General features: G+C 40.0%; 1 protein-coding gene across 7 annotated transcripts in view; it reads right to left on the reverse strand.

Moving 5' to 3' along the window:
- Positions 1 to 15663, reverse strand: part of MNAT1 (MNAT1 component of CDK activating kinase) — a 244565-nt gene that overhangs the window by 178409 nt on the left and 50493 nt on the right. For all 7 annotated transcript variants that reach the window (XM_055289175.2, XM_055289180.2, XM_063644542.1 and 4 more), the window contains exon 2: positions 1488 to 1640. In XM_055289175.2, the coding sequence (XP_055145150.1) occupies positions 1488 to 1640 (153 nt within the window). The remainder of the gene's footprint in view (positions 1 to 1487; positions 1641 to 15663) is intronic.

Below are 15663 nucleotides of genomic sequence, written 5' to 3' on the forward strand. Positions count from 1 at the left end.
CTGGTTCAAGCAATTCTCCTGCCTCAGCCTCCCGAGTAGCTGGGATTATTACAGGCGCACACCACCACATCCACTTAATGTTTTTTTGTATTTAGTAGAGATGGGACTTCACCATGTTGGCCAGGCTGGTCTCAAACTCTGACCTCAAGTGATCCGCCCACCTCGGCCTCCCAAAGTGCTGGGATTACAAGCGTGAGCCACCGCGCCCAGCCTAAAACACTGTTTTTCTTGACACCAGGTTTGTAACCAGACCAAAAATGCAATTCTTAAATTCTTATGACTACAGAGAAGAAGTAGGATCAGGAGAAAATGGTACAATATGCAAAATCCTTGTTAAGACTTCAGGGAAAGATAAATTGGGAGCTTGAAAGATTGGAAAATGAGCTTAAGCAAGGCATAACATTGGAAATTATGGTATTATTTACTTCTAAGGGATTCACTAATTTCCAAAACACAAAAAATTGAAGTGACTCCTCCATTTTTCACGACATAGTCTAAAAAATACTAGATCAAGAAAATCTGTAAATATTGTACCTGTGAAGAATCAGTAAATTGCAAGGAATTAACAATGAAAGATCAAAATCTAAGAGACTACCTTGCAGAAGTTATACAAACAATAAAAGAGCCGCTAGGGGCATTGATAAAGTATCATTGGTTATGTACCTAGAAGGATGCTGCTAAAACACTGGTTACCTGGGTTGAAATGTATACCATCAAAAATAAAAATAAACATATCAATTATTTCTCATAATAAAAGAATGGATAAAAGGAAACCCAAAACTATTAACAAAGAGTAAAGAGTAAAACCTAAATTGTAAATGAAAAAGACAGATTAATAATATATAGGTATATATACACATATATACACACATATATATACTATGCCCATGTGTGTATGTATATATACACAAAAATATACATGCCAAAATAAACTATAGCTAACATGTGATTTTCTCTAATAGCCTTCAAACTTCAACTTAATGTTACCTCCTCAGCCCACACCTGACATTGACCACAGCAACACTGAGTCACTAACTATATAGCACTATTCTCAGTCTATAACAAATAACATTTGTTTTGGTTTACCTGTTTTTTGTCTTTTTGCTATCCTATGCTACTGTATGGTAAGTCTCGTGAGGACAGAGTTCACAGCTGTTTTACTCATCACTTCATAACTACTGCTTAACATGCATAACATGTTTACACATAGTAGTAGTGTTTACACATAGTAGGTACTCAATACATAGTAGGTACTCAATACATGTTTATTAATCAAAAAACAAATACAAATGAATAATGAAGCCATCAATCAAGAGGCTCTTCTTTAACAAAGATAAATAATATTACTCAGTTCTCTAAGAATTTAAACGAATTTATAGTTATTTGCTTGCTAATCTGTCCACATTTATGAGCAAATAATAATCAATTATTGACATAATTGTTAAAGTCCTCTTTGTTGACTGAATCATTCGAGCAGGAATACTTACATCTTTAGCACTTTTTTCCTGATCTCAACCTCCTTGTCAACAGTGGGATCTTCAAAGAGTTGTACCCTGAAGTTGCTCTTTCTGAGTGGAGTACCACACTCAGGGCAGTTTCCAGCTCCTCTCACAAACAGTAGATCTACACAACTTTCACAGCTGTAAGGACAGAAATAAAACATAACATTTAAGCCAATGTTCAAATCTACAACACATCTGAATAGTTTGCCCCTATGGGATAAGGAGAGTGAGACTTGAAAACTAGTCACTTATTTAAAATCTTACCAAAAAACTTTCTGGAAAATGTTCATTTTCATTTGGAGCTTACTTTTCAGATATAGGTATCCCAAGTGATACCAGTTTAGTTTTACAGATCAAACAAATTTATAAATTAAAATAAATTGAGTGAGAGACTAGGAAGAAGAGCAGGATAGGGAGAAGTCAAAGAGCATGTAAAAGGCTAGTGTATGGTCACCTCCATCCCCAGTCCCAATATCATCCGTAGACCTGGGCAAGAGAAGCCTCTGCCAGTGGCCTGCTCTTTAGAGAGCCCTGTATATCCCAAGCACTAAAATAGATGTTTTTTTCTTCCTTTCCTTGTAAGAATGTCTTTTGAAAGTTCAGCAATCAACTGAGCAAATGACAATTACAAGAAAGAGGTGCTAGTTGAATGAGGCCCCACTGGCCAGAGGATAAAGAACTTTGAGTGCTCCAGTATGTGTGGGAAAATGAACACAACTTCTGCCATGAGAAATCCCAGAAAGAGTGGCTGCTTATAAAAGCTTTATTCAGTTAAAGTTCGTTGCCCCAAATAAAGCAAACTGAATTCCCAGGCAAGCCAGGTTTCCCAGATACCTGCATCCCCTTTTCTGGTAGTGCAACATTAAGAAGGGCTTACAACTTCCTAGAAGACTTGAGTTGAAAAAACAATGAACTGGAGAGGCAAACCTCTCTATAACCAGATTCCTGGGGACTTGGCGGGATCTGTTAATATACTGTTTTAGATGGGTCTAGGTACCACCCCAATCATCCCTGCCCTACCCCAACAGATCCATACTACCACTCAGTCAGGCAGGTTACAAGGATGGATGGGAGGAGAGAGCAGTTCCTTTAGCCTCTGAGTCTTGAGGGTATAGGCTGCTGGCAACTCAACATGCTGTGTAGGAAATCAGGCTGGTCCAAGGATGTGGCTTGATTTATAACTTTTAAATATTCAAATGTTTTGATAAATATTTAAACATTTGTAGTCCTCCAGGTGTAATCTTGCCCAACTCCATATGTGTTAGGGCCACACAGTCCTAATCACTCCTTTTGTTAGCAATATCTGACATCATCTTATTTATTTCTGTGTTCTGTCTCCTAGACAAGGAAGTACAGTATATTTCATAAGGACAGAATGTTGCCTATCTTGTTCTCTATCCGCAGTGCCTAACACTAAGTACTCACTAAATAAGCTTCACAGAACAAAAAAATGAACACAAGACAAAGGGAAAAAGAGAAATTCTAATGAATAGAGAAGAGTTGATTTCTTCCAAGTGTGTATTTAACTTACAGAATAAGCTAAATAAGAAAAGTAATAAGAAAAATAAGAATTTTTAAGGTTATTAGTAAAATACTAACATTGATCTTTATATATATATACACACACACATATATATATACACACATACACATATGTATATATATATATATATATATATTTTTTTTTTTTCGAGAATGCAGTGAAGTTATCACAGCTCTCTGCAGCCTTGCCCTCCCAGATTCAGGCAATCTTCCCACATCAGCCTCCTCAGTAGCTGGGATAACAAGCACACACCGTCACGCTCTGCTCATTTTTTTATTTTTTTGTAGAGACTGGGACTCCCTGTGTTGCTCAGGCTGGTCTCGAACTCCGGAGCTCAAGCGATCCTCCTGCCTTGACCTCCCAAGGTTCTGGGATTATAGGCATGAGCCACCACTCCTGGCCTATATCTCTATCTTAATAGTGTCACTAAAAAGTAACAGGGAAAAATTCCAAAGTTCATAGTGTCATTAGCAAGATCAACTAAACCCCAGATAAACCACTTTGGACTTAGGAAGTTTCAGAATGGTGCATTTCCACTATTCTCTGTAGTTAGAGGAAATTAAACCCATCCATGGAACGTGAAAACAGGCACACTTTATAACTATACTAACTAAAGATATTTATAAGCAAGTAGCTATCCAAAATATTCAAAATTACAGAGCCATAAATAACATTATATATCTCAAGGTCTTGGAGATTAGACTCAATCAATAGTTTAGTCAGCAAGGTAATATAGAACATTAATATTTCTAAAAGTCATATTGTATATTAGACATAATATATTGCTTCCAAAATCAGTTGTACATCTCCACTTTTTATAATCTGCCTTGTCATAATAATTTAAACAGTATTAAAATTTTTATTGCAGTTTATTTTCCTATGTAACATTTTCCATTTCTAATTTTAACTGTGAAAAGAATATTTTTCTTTAAAGCTTATAAAATATAGAATTATATAGAAAAATAATTCAAAGTTCTACTTCATTGTGTTCTGTATCTCACTTCCCATGGGTAATATGCTACTGTTGAGTTTAGTGTTTGTGTGGCCACATCTTTTTCTACATATTTACAAAATATATATATAAAAACTAAACATTAAAAAAAGAACAGGCCAGGCGTGGTTGCTCACGCCTATAATCCCAGTGCTTTGGGAGGGCAAAGCAGGAAGATAGCTTGAGGCCAAGAATATAAGACCAGCCTAGACAACATGGCTAGATCCCTCCCTCTACAAAATATAAAAACTAAAAAAAAATTAGCCAGATGTGGTGGTACATGCCTGTAATCCTAGCTACTCAGGAGGCTGAGGCAGGACAATCACTTGAGCCCAGGAGTTCAAGGTTACTGTCAGCTGTGATCAGCCACTGCACTCCAGCCTGCGTGACAAAGCAAGACCTATATCCAAAAATAAATAAATAAATAAATAAATAAATAAATAAATAAATAAATAAAATAAAGAACAGGAGAAATAGGCTGGGTGCAGTGGCTCACACATGTAATCCCATCACTTTGGGAGGCCAAGGCAGGCAGGTCACTTGAGCCCAGGAGTTTGAGACTGGCCTGGGCAACATGGCAAAACCTTGTTCCTACAAACAAACAAACAAAAAACAACAACAACAACAAAAAAACAAAAAATTAGCCGGGCATGGTGGCACACGCTTGTAGTCCCAGCTACTTAGGAGGCTGAGATGGGAGGATCACCCAAGCCCAGGAGGTAGAGGCTGCAGTGTGCTGTGATCATGCCAGTGAACTCCAGTCTGGGCGACAGAGCGAGACCCTGTTTCAAAAAAACAAAAAAAAAAAGAAGAAGAAGAAGTAGTAGTAGTTGATAATTGCTAGTTCATTTTATCTGGCAACAGGGCAACCAAAACAGCAGTATATGGGCAATCTTTTGCCTCTAGGAGTGCTAGGAGTTTTTTCAAATAAAACTTTACATTCTGCAGAAAACAGAAGAATCTGCTGAAGAAGCCCAAATTTTCAGTCATTATCCATTTCCAAAAACATTTTTACGGTTTTTGTTTTTAAAAATCAGAATGGTGCTCATCCTTTTTCTCTCTGAATGACTTATTTTTAGCAGATTTTATTTTATCAAGAATATTCTCGTCAAAATTTTAGTCAATTGTTCGCTTCACTTTTTAAAGAGCAACTATATTCCATGTAGAATTTCAAATATTATTAAAACATACTGGCTTAAAAAAATTACTCATAGTTTGTCAAAAACTCTATACTTAAGACTTTCTGTGAAGTAACCTAGTTTTATCAGCACTTTCCATTCTTCATTAGCTCCTTGGCTTTTAAAAATGAAACAGAAACCTATGGTCTTGCAAGCTAAAAAACAAGTAATAACATTGTTAAAGAAAAATTTTATTTTTACAATAAATTCTTCCTTAAGCCCATGTGTACTAAATTATGTAAGAAAGAAGCAGGATATGAATTTAAAAAAATTTTCCTTCCAAAATAAACCTAACTTGTCTATACAAAAAAAATATTGAAGTGCCATATCTTTGAACATTAAAACTTTAGAAACCTTAATTCAACTAAATCATTTGACAAAAATCTCTGCTCTAACTGAATCATAGAAATTTTAGAGGTAGAAATGACCTAAATGATCACCAGTTAATTAAAATATTATCAACATCCAATAATGAAATGCGTTAAAGGATTCACGGAAAACACACAAAAAAAATAACACCTGGTGCATTTTAGAAAAGGCAGTCAATTTATAAATAGACTTTGTTCCAATAGTTTGCTTACAAATTAGCTGCTTGGAAATCAAAATACATTTTTCCCAAATAAACTATTTATATGTGATGGTTAGGGTTTTCAACTAAACTGGCCCAAAAAAGATGAAAAAAATATTAGACATTTTCTTATTTTTCTCTCCTTCCTAACCTCCACCATGAGTTGACGATATCAGCTTTCAAGCAGGAACTAAACTGAAATTTTAAAAGAATATTCTACAAGTTTTGGTCCCCAGAAAGTAACCAATTGAAATCTTCACCTTAAAAAGGTTTGAGATTTTCTTAAAGCCCAGATATTTGTAATTTTAAAAAACTTATGACCTCAAAATGAATAACTTTTGATAGAAGGGGTATACAATCTTAATAAAAGTAGAGACTTACTTATTTGCATACATGGATTTCAAGCCAATTAGCCATGGGATCCAGTTAACTTTGTCTACGATAATCATTTCTCATTTATCTCAGCAACTAAAATAGGAATGTGTTACATTTACTTATGTGGCATTCTCAATTTAAACTTTGGAATATTTGCTGTTAAATTTCCTCATCAGTCCTTTCATACCTTTAGGCTAAATTGCTATGAATCACTTGATACCTAAAAGGGAACTCAGAATCTATGTATTCCAAATCCTGAGAAAAAATTTATAAACTACCTCAACGAAGTGCTTTTGGAATATGAAGCAAAAGAATTCATCCACAGGTAGAGAAGTGATGGCCTGGGAGCAGGTATTAAAACATTACGAAGAGATAGTAGACTCTCAGAAGAAAAAAAAAAAAAAAAAAAGATATTGCCCTCAAAATTTAAAAAAGCATGTTTACCCATTTTTTCATTATCTTAGAACTCAAAATTAATATCTAATCAATCTGTTGGCTATTATCATTTAGCATAGCAATTTTCAACTAACAAGCAAATAATATAAGGTACAAATTCAAATAGTATATTTAAGTCCATTCTGAGCCAGAAAAACGGAGCTGTGTAAAAACAAATATTTGTACTCAAGGGAAAAGGAAAGAGTTAATAATTAAATAAAGCTGTGCCAGAAAAACATACTTTCAAACAAATGGGTTTGTATCCTCCTGACAGACAGCAAGGACCATGGAATCCATCCAGTTTTCCTTTTTGCCCCTTTGCCAGAAAACTCCTAAGCCAAATTTAAATCCTTTATGGAATAACACTATAAATATTTTCTAGAAAGAGGTTGGAAATATATGAAGGAACGTAGAAAGAAAATAACATTCATTAGGGCTTTTGCGATATGATGTAGATATTATTTTCCTTACTACATAGATGAGGGCACTAAGCATGGAGAAGTCGAATAACTGGCTTAAAATCATATAACTAGTAAGAATTCACCATTACCCTGTGAATCCCATATATCTGAGACAGGACTCAGTCAATTTAGGAAGTTTATTTTGCCAAAGTTAAGGACACACCCTCAGGAGGTCCTGATGACATGTTCCCAAAGTGGTCGAGTACAGCTTGCTTTTATACATTTTATATTGATAATCATGATATACATTTTATATTAATAATCACTATGTGTAAGATATACATCAGTTTGGTCCAGTAAGGTGGGACAAGTCGAAGCGGGGGCTTCCAGGTTAGAAGTAGATGAGAGACAAAAGGTTGGATTCTTTTGAGTCCTTGATCAGCCTTCCACTGAATACACAATTTAGTCTGGCTCAGTGAAACTGCATTTTTACATAAACAATAGGGCAGAGGAAGCAATCAGAGATTCATTTGTCTCAGATGAGCCTCAGAGGAATGACTTTCAATAGAATGGGAGGGAGGTTTGCACTAAGCAGTTCCCAGCTTGACTTTTCCCTTTAGCTCAGTGATTTTGGGGGTCCCAAGATTTATTTTCCTTTTACAGTCCTCTTCATACTCTACACTTTCTCCTTCAATCTTATTCTTACAATTTTTGTAAGGACCTATGAAAATAATCATCCTAAGTATCTATTTCTAGCCTAAAAATCTCTCCTAAATTCCTATTACACACTGCCTATTACACAATTACTCTTTGATATCCCACAAGTTACCTCAAACTCAACATACTCAAAACCAATATTCTTCTGTGTCAGATACACCAACTTTGTGCATAAACATTCATATACTAGGGTGAAAACAGAAAAAAAAAGAAAAAGAAGTAACTCTATTACAAAAGCATACTTTGAATACTATCATAAGCTTTCAGCCAATGAGCAACAGCTCAACAAATTATACTACATACTCCTAGCCAGCATGTGTTAATGACACATCATACTCCAAATGCTCTAAGCCAAGAACATTTTCTGAAATATGTGGACTATTCTGTAGCCATTCTTTCTGCCACTGATGAATAGTTTCATCCTGATAGCTAAAAAGGGTGTGCATGTGATGGTGCTGGATGTTAAGATTTAAGACATTAGAGGCTCAAAGCCCCTTCAGGGATATGGTTGAGAAACAAGGTAAAAGCTAAGTTAGAAACTGGAGGGAAAAGTCTGTCTAACTTTATGAAGGGCTTCAGAAATAATACTGCAGACTGGGAGAACTGACAATTACAGGCATGCCTCATTTTATTGCGAATTGCCTTATTGGGCTTTGCAGATATTTCATTTTCTACGAATTCAAGATTTGTGGCAACGCTGCCATGGAATGAGTCTATCGGCGCCATTTTTCCAACAGCATGTGCTTACTTCATGTCTCTGTTTCACATTTTGGTAATCCTCACAATATTTCAAATATTTTCATTATAGTTATATCTGACATGGTGCTATGTGGTCAGTGATCTTTGGTGTTACCATTTTAATTGTTTCAGGATACCATGAAAAGCACCCACATATAAACTTAATAAATGTTGTATGTACTCCAACTGCTTCACCAACTGTTCCTCCAACTCTCTCCCTCTTCTCAGACCTCCCATTCCTTGAGATACAACAATATTTAAATTAGGCCAATTAATAACCCTACAATGGACTCTTAGGTGTTCAAGTGAAAAAAACAGTCACAGGTTTCTCACTTTAAATCAAAAGACAGAAATGACCAAGCTTCCTGAGGAGAGTGTGTCATAAGCTGAGATAGTCCAAAACCTAGGCCAACTGCACCAGTTAGCCAAGTCATGAATGCAAAGGAAAAGTCCTCAAAGGAAATTAAAAGCACTGCGCCAATGACACACAATGTTAAGAAAGCAAAACAGTCTTATCGTTTATACAGAGAAAGTTTCAGTGGTCTGGATAAAAGATCAAACCAGCCACAACATTCCCTTAAACCAAAACCTAATCCAGATCCTAATCCCTAACTCTCTTCAATCCTATGATGACTGAGAAAGGTGAGGAAGTTGCATAAGAAAAGTCTGAAGCTAGCAGAGGTTTGTTCACAAAATTCAAGGAAAGATGCTGTTTCCATAACATAAAAGTGCAAGGCGAAGCAGCAAGTGCTGATATGGAGGCTTCAGCAAGTTATCCATAATATCTATCTAAGATAATGATGAAGGTGGCTACACTGAAAAACAGACTTTTCAATGCAGATGAAACATCCTTCTATTGGAAGATGCCGTCTAGGACTTCCATAGCTACAGAGGAGAAGCCAATGCCTGGTTTCAAAGCTTCAAAGGCAAGGCTGTCATTTCAGGAGCTAGTGCAGCTGATGACTAAATTGAAATCAATGTTCATTTGTCATTTTGAAAAATCATAAAGCCCTTAAATATTATGCTAAATCTATACTGCCTGTGCTCTATAAATGGAAGAATAAAGCCTGAATGATGGCACATCTATTTACAGCATGGTTTCCTTAATATTTGAACCCACTGTTGAGACCTATTGCTCAGAAAAAAAGACTCCTTCCAAAATGTTACTGCTCATTGACAATGAATCCAGTCACCTAAGACCTCTGATGGATATGTGCAAGGACATGAATGTTGTTTTCATGCCTGCTAACGCAACATCCATTCAAAAGCCCATGGGTCAAGGAGTAATTCTGACATTGAAGTCTTGTTATTTAAGTAATACATGTCATAATGCTGTAGCTGCTACAGACAATGATTCCTCTGATAGATCTGGGCAAAGCAAATTCAAAACCTTTTTGAAAGGATTCACCATTCTAGATGCCATTAAGAACATGTGTGATTCATGAGAAAAGATAAAAAATATTAACATTAAAAGGCATTTGGAAGAAGTTGATTCCAATCCTCACAGATGACTTTCAGGGTCTGACCTCAGTGGAGAAAGTAACTGCAGATATGGCAGAAACAGCAAGAGAACTAGAATTAGAAGTGGAGCCTGAAGATGTGACTGAATTGCTGCAATCTCATGATCAAACTTGAACAAATGAGGAGTTTTGGCTTCTTCGGGATGATTCTTGAGATGGAACCTACTCCTGGTGAAGATGCTGTGAACACTGTTGAAGTGACAAGAGATTCAGAAATAACATATACAGTTAGTTGATAAAGTGTGGCAAGGTTTGAGAATTGATTCCAATTTTGAGAGAAATTTTCCAGTAAGTAAATGTTATCAAACAGCATCACATGCTCCAGGGAAATCTTTCATGAAAGGAAGAGTCAATAAATGCAACAAACTTCATTGTTGTCTCATTTTAAGAAATCGTCAAGGCCACCCCAACCTTCAGCAATCACCACCCTGATTAGTCAGGAGCCATCAACATCTGGGCAAGACCTTCTACCAGCAAAAAGATTATGGTCACTTTCGAAGGCTCAGATGATTGTTAGCAATTTTTAGCAGTAAAGTATATTTTAATTAAGGTATGCACACTGTTTCTTAGTCATATTTATATTGTACACTTAATATACTACAGTATAGTGTAAACATAACTTTTATATGCACTAAGAAACCAAAAAGTTTGTGTGACATACTTTATTGTGCTAGTCACTTTATTGTGCTATTTGTTTTATTATGATATTTGCTTTACTGTGGTGGTCAGAAACCAAACCAGCGATATCTCTGAGGTACGTCTGTATACGAGTAATAAGGGAAAGCACCATGGCCACAGGAGCATTCAGGACTTTGGAGACTTGAAAGAACGATGTCCCACTAAACCAAGCTAGCATCTCCACAGAGACCTTTACTATAATTCTACTTCGGGGAAAGGAAGGGCAAATTCAACTAATTCTCTGATTTCCATTAATGCAGGTCCTGCACTAAATAAGGTATGTCTTTACTTCCACCATGATTCAAAGGAGCTAAAAATACATGTACCTAAGTATGTCCAAAAAGAATGTTAGCAATTACCTGAAAAGGCTATTATTAAAATGTTTCTCCCTTTTCCAAATAGGTATCTATAGATGCCAGATAGTCTTTATTTATTTCAACCAAAACATACGACAGACTCAACACAGAAGCAGATGTGAGAATCTAGTTTTCTTCTCTTAAGCCAAGCATTTTAAAAAGATTTGCAAAAATGTAAAACAATGCTACTCATCTCACAAAATGTTTTTGTTTTGGAAAATATAGTTACATTTCATAAAAATATAGTTTGTGGTAACATGTAATAGGTTTATAATTTTTGATGAATAAATATTTCAAAGTTTCCAAATTTTAATTCCTAATATGATAAATGTTAACAGATATAACTTTCATAAATAAGAGGTCTTGAGGGTCATCAATAACTTTTAAAATTATAAAAGTTACTAACACCAAAAAGTCTGAGAACCACTGTTACATGTGACCAATAAAAGATTGCTTATAATGAACAAATGAACTCAAAGAAATGCAACCATAATTTAAGTGTTCCCCAAACTACCCAAGCCATTAAGATTTTCTCATTTATCAGTACTGAGTAAAATATTTTTAAAATTTTCCACTGTTTCTATTGTTCTAGCTCTCTCTTCATTTCTTATATTGCTTTTCTACCTCTTTCTCTTGATCAGAAATGCTACATGTTTGTCTAAGTTGTATAAAGGCCCTTTTAAAGAATCACTATAAAGAAACTTGAATTTCAGAATTTTTTTGTGTGTTTTCCAATTTACTAATTTCTACTTTTCTACTTTTCTATTATTTATTTTATTCAATTTTTCTTAATTATATTTTGTTTCTATTTCTCAGAGTTTAACACTGGGTTTATTTTCATTATTTCACTCTTTATATCCACAACAGAGTTTGTACTTTTCTACTATTTTTAAGAGGCCATTAGAATATATATATAATTCATTTTTTTGACTATTTCTTCTAGGTCAATATTTATCAAGCATCCATTATTATGACCTTTTAAACAGAATAAAATATAACAACTAGTCAAGATGCTATTTCTATTCATTAGGTCCTCAAATATTTAAGCTAAACAGCTGGCTACCCTCTCAGTACTATGCCAGGTGCCTTGTCAAATGCAAAGCTGAACCCTCAAATGTTTGATGAGTACAAGAATATACATTCTTGTGAATCAATTAAAAAACAGTTGCTTACAGGCATTCCTGGAACTATGATTAATCAGAAGTCAACATGGCAGATTAGTGTAAGGTAGGTAGCCAGGCAGACATGAGCAGGCAAGCAGGGGAGCAGGGGCCCCACCACACCAGGAATATCAGGTGACCATCATCAGGCGATGGTCTTGATAGATGCAGGAGGCAGATAAGAAAGGGTCCCCTCCCTCCCTCCCTCCCTCCCTTCCTTCCTTTCTTTCTTTCTTTCCCTCTGCAGCCCACGCTGCAATCTACTCGGCTCGCTGCTGCCCACGCCGCGGACTGCCTGGGACTGCCGGCGCGCTCCTTTCGCTGCAGGCACGCGTTCGCCATCTTGGCCACGCTGGTCGCCAGCTCCTCACGCCGAGTGCTCTGCCCGCCTCCGCCTCCCGAGGTGCTGGGACTGCAGACGGAGTCTCGCTCACCCGGTGCTCGGTGTTGCCCGGGCTGGAGTGCGGTGGCGTGGTCTGGCCTCGCGGCAGCCTCCGCCTCCCAGCCGCCTGCCTTGGCCTACCAGGGTGCGGGATTGCAGCCCCTGCCCGGACGCCGCCCAGTCTGGGAAGTGAGGAGCGCCTCTGCCCGGCCACCCACCGTCTGGGAAGTGAGGAGCGCCTCTGCCCGGCCGCCCCGTCTGGGAGGTGAGGAGCGCCTCTGCCCGGCCACCCATCGTCTGGGAGGTGAGGAGCGCCTCTGCCCGCCCACCCATCATCTGGGAGGTGAGGAGCGCCTCTGCCCGGCCACCCATCGTCTGGGAGGTGAGGAGCGCCTCTGCCCGGCCGCCCCGTCTCGAAGTGAGGAGCGCCTCTGCCCGGCCACCCACCGTCTGGGAAGTGAGGAGCGCCTCTGCCAGACCACCCACCATCTGGGAAGTGAGGAGCGCCTCTGCCCGGCCACCCACCGTCTGGGAAGTGAGAAGCGCCTCTGCCCAACCACCCACCATCTGGGAAGTGAGGAGCGCCTCTGCCTGACCACCCACCATCTGGGAAGTGAGGAGCGCCTCTGCCTGGCCACCTATCGTCTGGGAGGTGAGGAGCACCTCTGCCCGGCCGCCCCATCTGGGAGGAAGTGAGGAGCGCCTCTGCCCGGCCGCCTCGTCTGGGAAGAAGTGAGGAGCGCCTCTGCCCGGCCGCCCCGTCTGGGAAGAAGTGAGGAGCGCCTCTGCCCGGCCGCCCCGTCTGGGAAGTGAGGAGCGCCTCTGCCCGGCCACCCATCGTCTGGGAAGTGAGGAGCGCCTCTGCCCGGCCACCCATCGTCTGGGAAGTGGGGAGCGCCTCTGCCCGGCCGCCCTGTCTGGGAAGTGAGGAGCGCCTCTGCCCAGCCACCTATCGTCTGGGAAGTGCGTAGCGCCTCGCCCGGCCGCCCCGTCTGGGAAGTGAGGAGCGCCTCTGCCCGGCCGCCCCGTCTGGGAGGAAGTGAGGAGCGCCTCTGCCCGGCCGCCTCGTCTGGGAAGAAGTGAGGAGCGCCTCTGCCCGGCCGCCCCGTCTGGGAAGAAGTGAGGAGCGCCTCTGCCCGGCCGCCCCGTCTGGGAAGTGAGGAGCGCCTCTGCCCAGCCACCCATCGTCTGGGAAGTGAGGAGCGCCTCTGCCCGGCCACCCATCGTCTGGGAAGTGAGGAGCGCCTCTGCCCGGCTGCCCCGTCTGGGAAGTGGGGAGCGCCTCTGCCCGGCCGCCCCGTCTGGGAAGTGAGGAGCGCCTCTGCCCAGCCACCCATCGTCTGGGAAGTGCGTAGCGCCTCGGCCCGGCCGCCCCGTCTGGGAAGTGAGGAGCGCCTCTGCCCGGCCGCCCCGTCTGGGAAGTGAGGAGCGCCTCTGCCCGGCCACCCATCGTCTGGGAAGTGAGGAGCGCCTCTGCCCGGCCACCCATCGTCTGGGAAGTGAGGAGCGCCTCTGCCCGGCCACCTATCGTCTGAGAAGTGAGGAGCGCCTCTGCCCGGCCACCCCGTCTGGGAAGTGGGGAGCGCCTCTGCCCGGCCGCCCCGTCTGGGAAGTAAGGAGCGCCTCTGCCCAGCCACCCATCGTCTGGGAAGTGCGTAGCGCCTCCCGGCCGCCCCGTCTGGGAAGTGAGGAGCGCCTCTGCCCGGCCACCCATCGTCTGGGAAGTGAGGAGCACCTCTGCCCAGCCACCCATCGTCTGGGAAGTGAGGAGCGCCTCTGCCTGGCCACCTATCGTCTGGGAAGAAGTGAGGAGCGTCTCTGCCTGGCCGCCCCGTCTGGGAAGTGAGGAGCGCCTCTGCCCGGCCGCCCGGTGTCTGGGAAGAAGTGAGGAGCGCCTCTGCCCAGCCGCTCCGTCTGGGAGGTCTACCACGGAGGCCAGAAGCAATGTGGGGGCTGGACGTGGTGGCTCACGCCTGTGGTCCCGGCACTCTGGGGGGCGAGGCGGGTTGATCACTTCGGGCTAGGAGTTCGAGACCAGTCTGGCCAACTTGGCGAAACATGAAAAATACAACAGACAAACCAACCAACCAACTCAGTGACAACAAAACAGGTCTACCCTGGAGTCATACTCTAATTTTTTCTATTTTCCTCCCTTTCTGATCCTTTATCCCACTTTCTTTTTCTTCCTCTTCCTTCTCCCTCTTCTTTGTCAAATAGAGGATTGAGTTATTATCACTGATCCATATAAAGTCCCTCTCTCATTTATTTTAACTCCCACCCCCCATTTCTATTCCCCGACTTCCCATGTGCAACCTTCCTAATATGTTTGATACGCATCTTTTTGTTTGTATGTATTTTTTAGAAAATGTTTATTGTTTTTGTGTGCAAAAAAAAATTAATAAAAAAAATTTAAAAAAAAAGAAATGATAAGTGTTTGAGGAGATGTATATGCTAAATACCACGATTTGATCATTATACAATGTATAAATGTAACAAATCATCACACTGTACTCTGTAAATATGTATAATTACTGTGTCAATTAAAAACAAGATTAAAAATAAAAAACACAGTGAAACAAAAAAAAAACAGTTGATACTAGCAAATAATTATAGACTAAATTATATAAGCTATATAAAGCAGATGTGTGAGAATAAACTATCATCTCCTACCTCAACAACAGAAAATTCCAGAAGATCCATACAGAGAATGTGGGGCTATTAAGGCAAGAACTGTATTTGGTTTATGACAAGCAATGCTTAACTCAAGGTGAAATAGTTCTAAAAATACAATGTTCTTATTTTTGTTTTCTTGAAAGCAAAGTGTATCAATGTTTGCTCAACATTTGCTAATATTTTCAATTAATCATTTTAAATCCCTAATAAACACTAGGGAAAATCAATTAATAAAATATCAGACAAGTTTGAGACCCGTTCCCCAGATTGTTTCAAAACCTAAGTCATATTTTATATTTGTAATTTTTTATTTTTCTGATTAGTATTGACAATTATTTTTGAATTACACTAATAAAGAGGGGGAAATGGAAACCTTTTAAAAAATCAAATGGCCACCCAACAATCAACTTAATTAAATGAGTTATTATATGTAAAAGAACTTAAAT

This window comes from Symphalangus syndactylus, chromosome 8, assembly GCF_028878055.3.
Source record: "Symphalangus syndactylus isolate Jambi chromosome 8, NHGRI_mSymSyn1-v2.1_pri, whole genome shotgun sequence".
Taxonomy (NCBI): Eukaryota; Metazoa; Chordata; class Mammalia; order Primates; family Hylobatidae; genus Symphalangus; species Symphalangus syndactylus.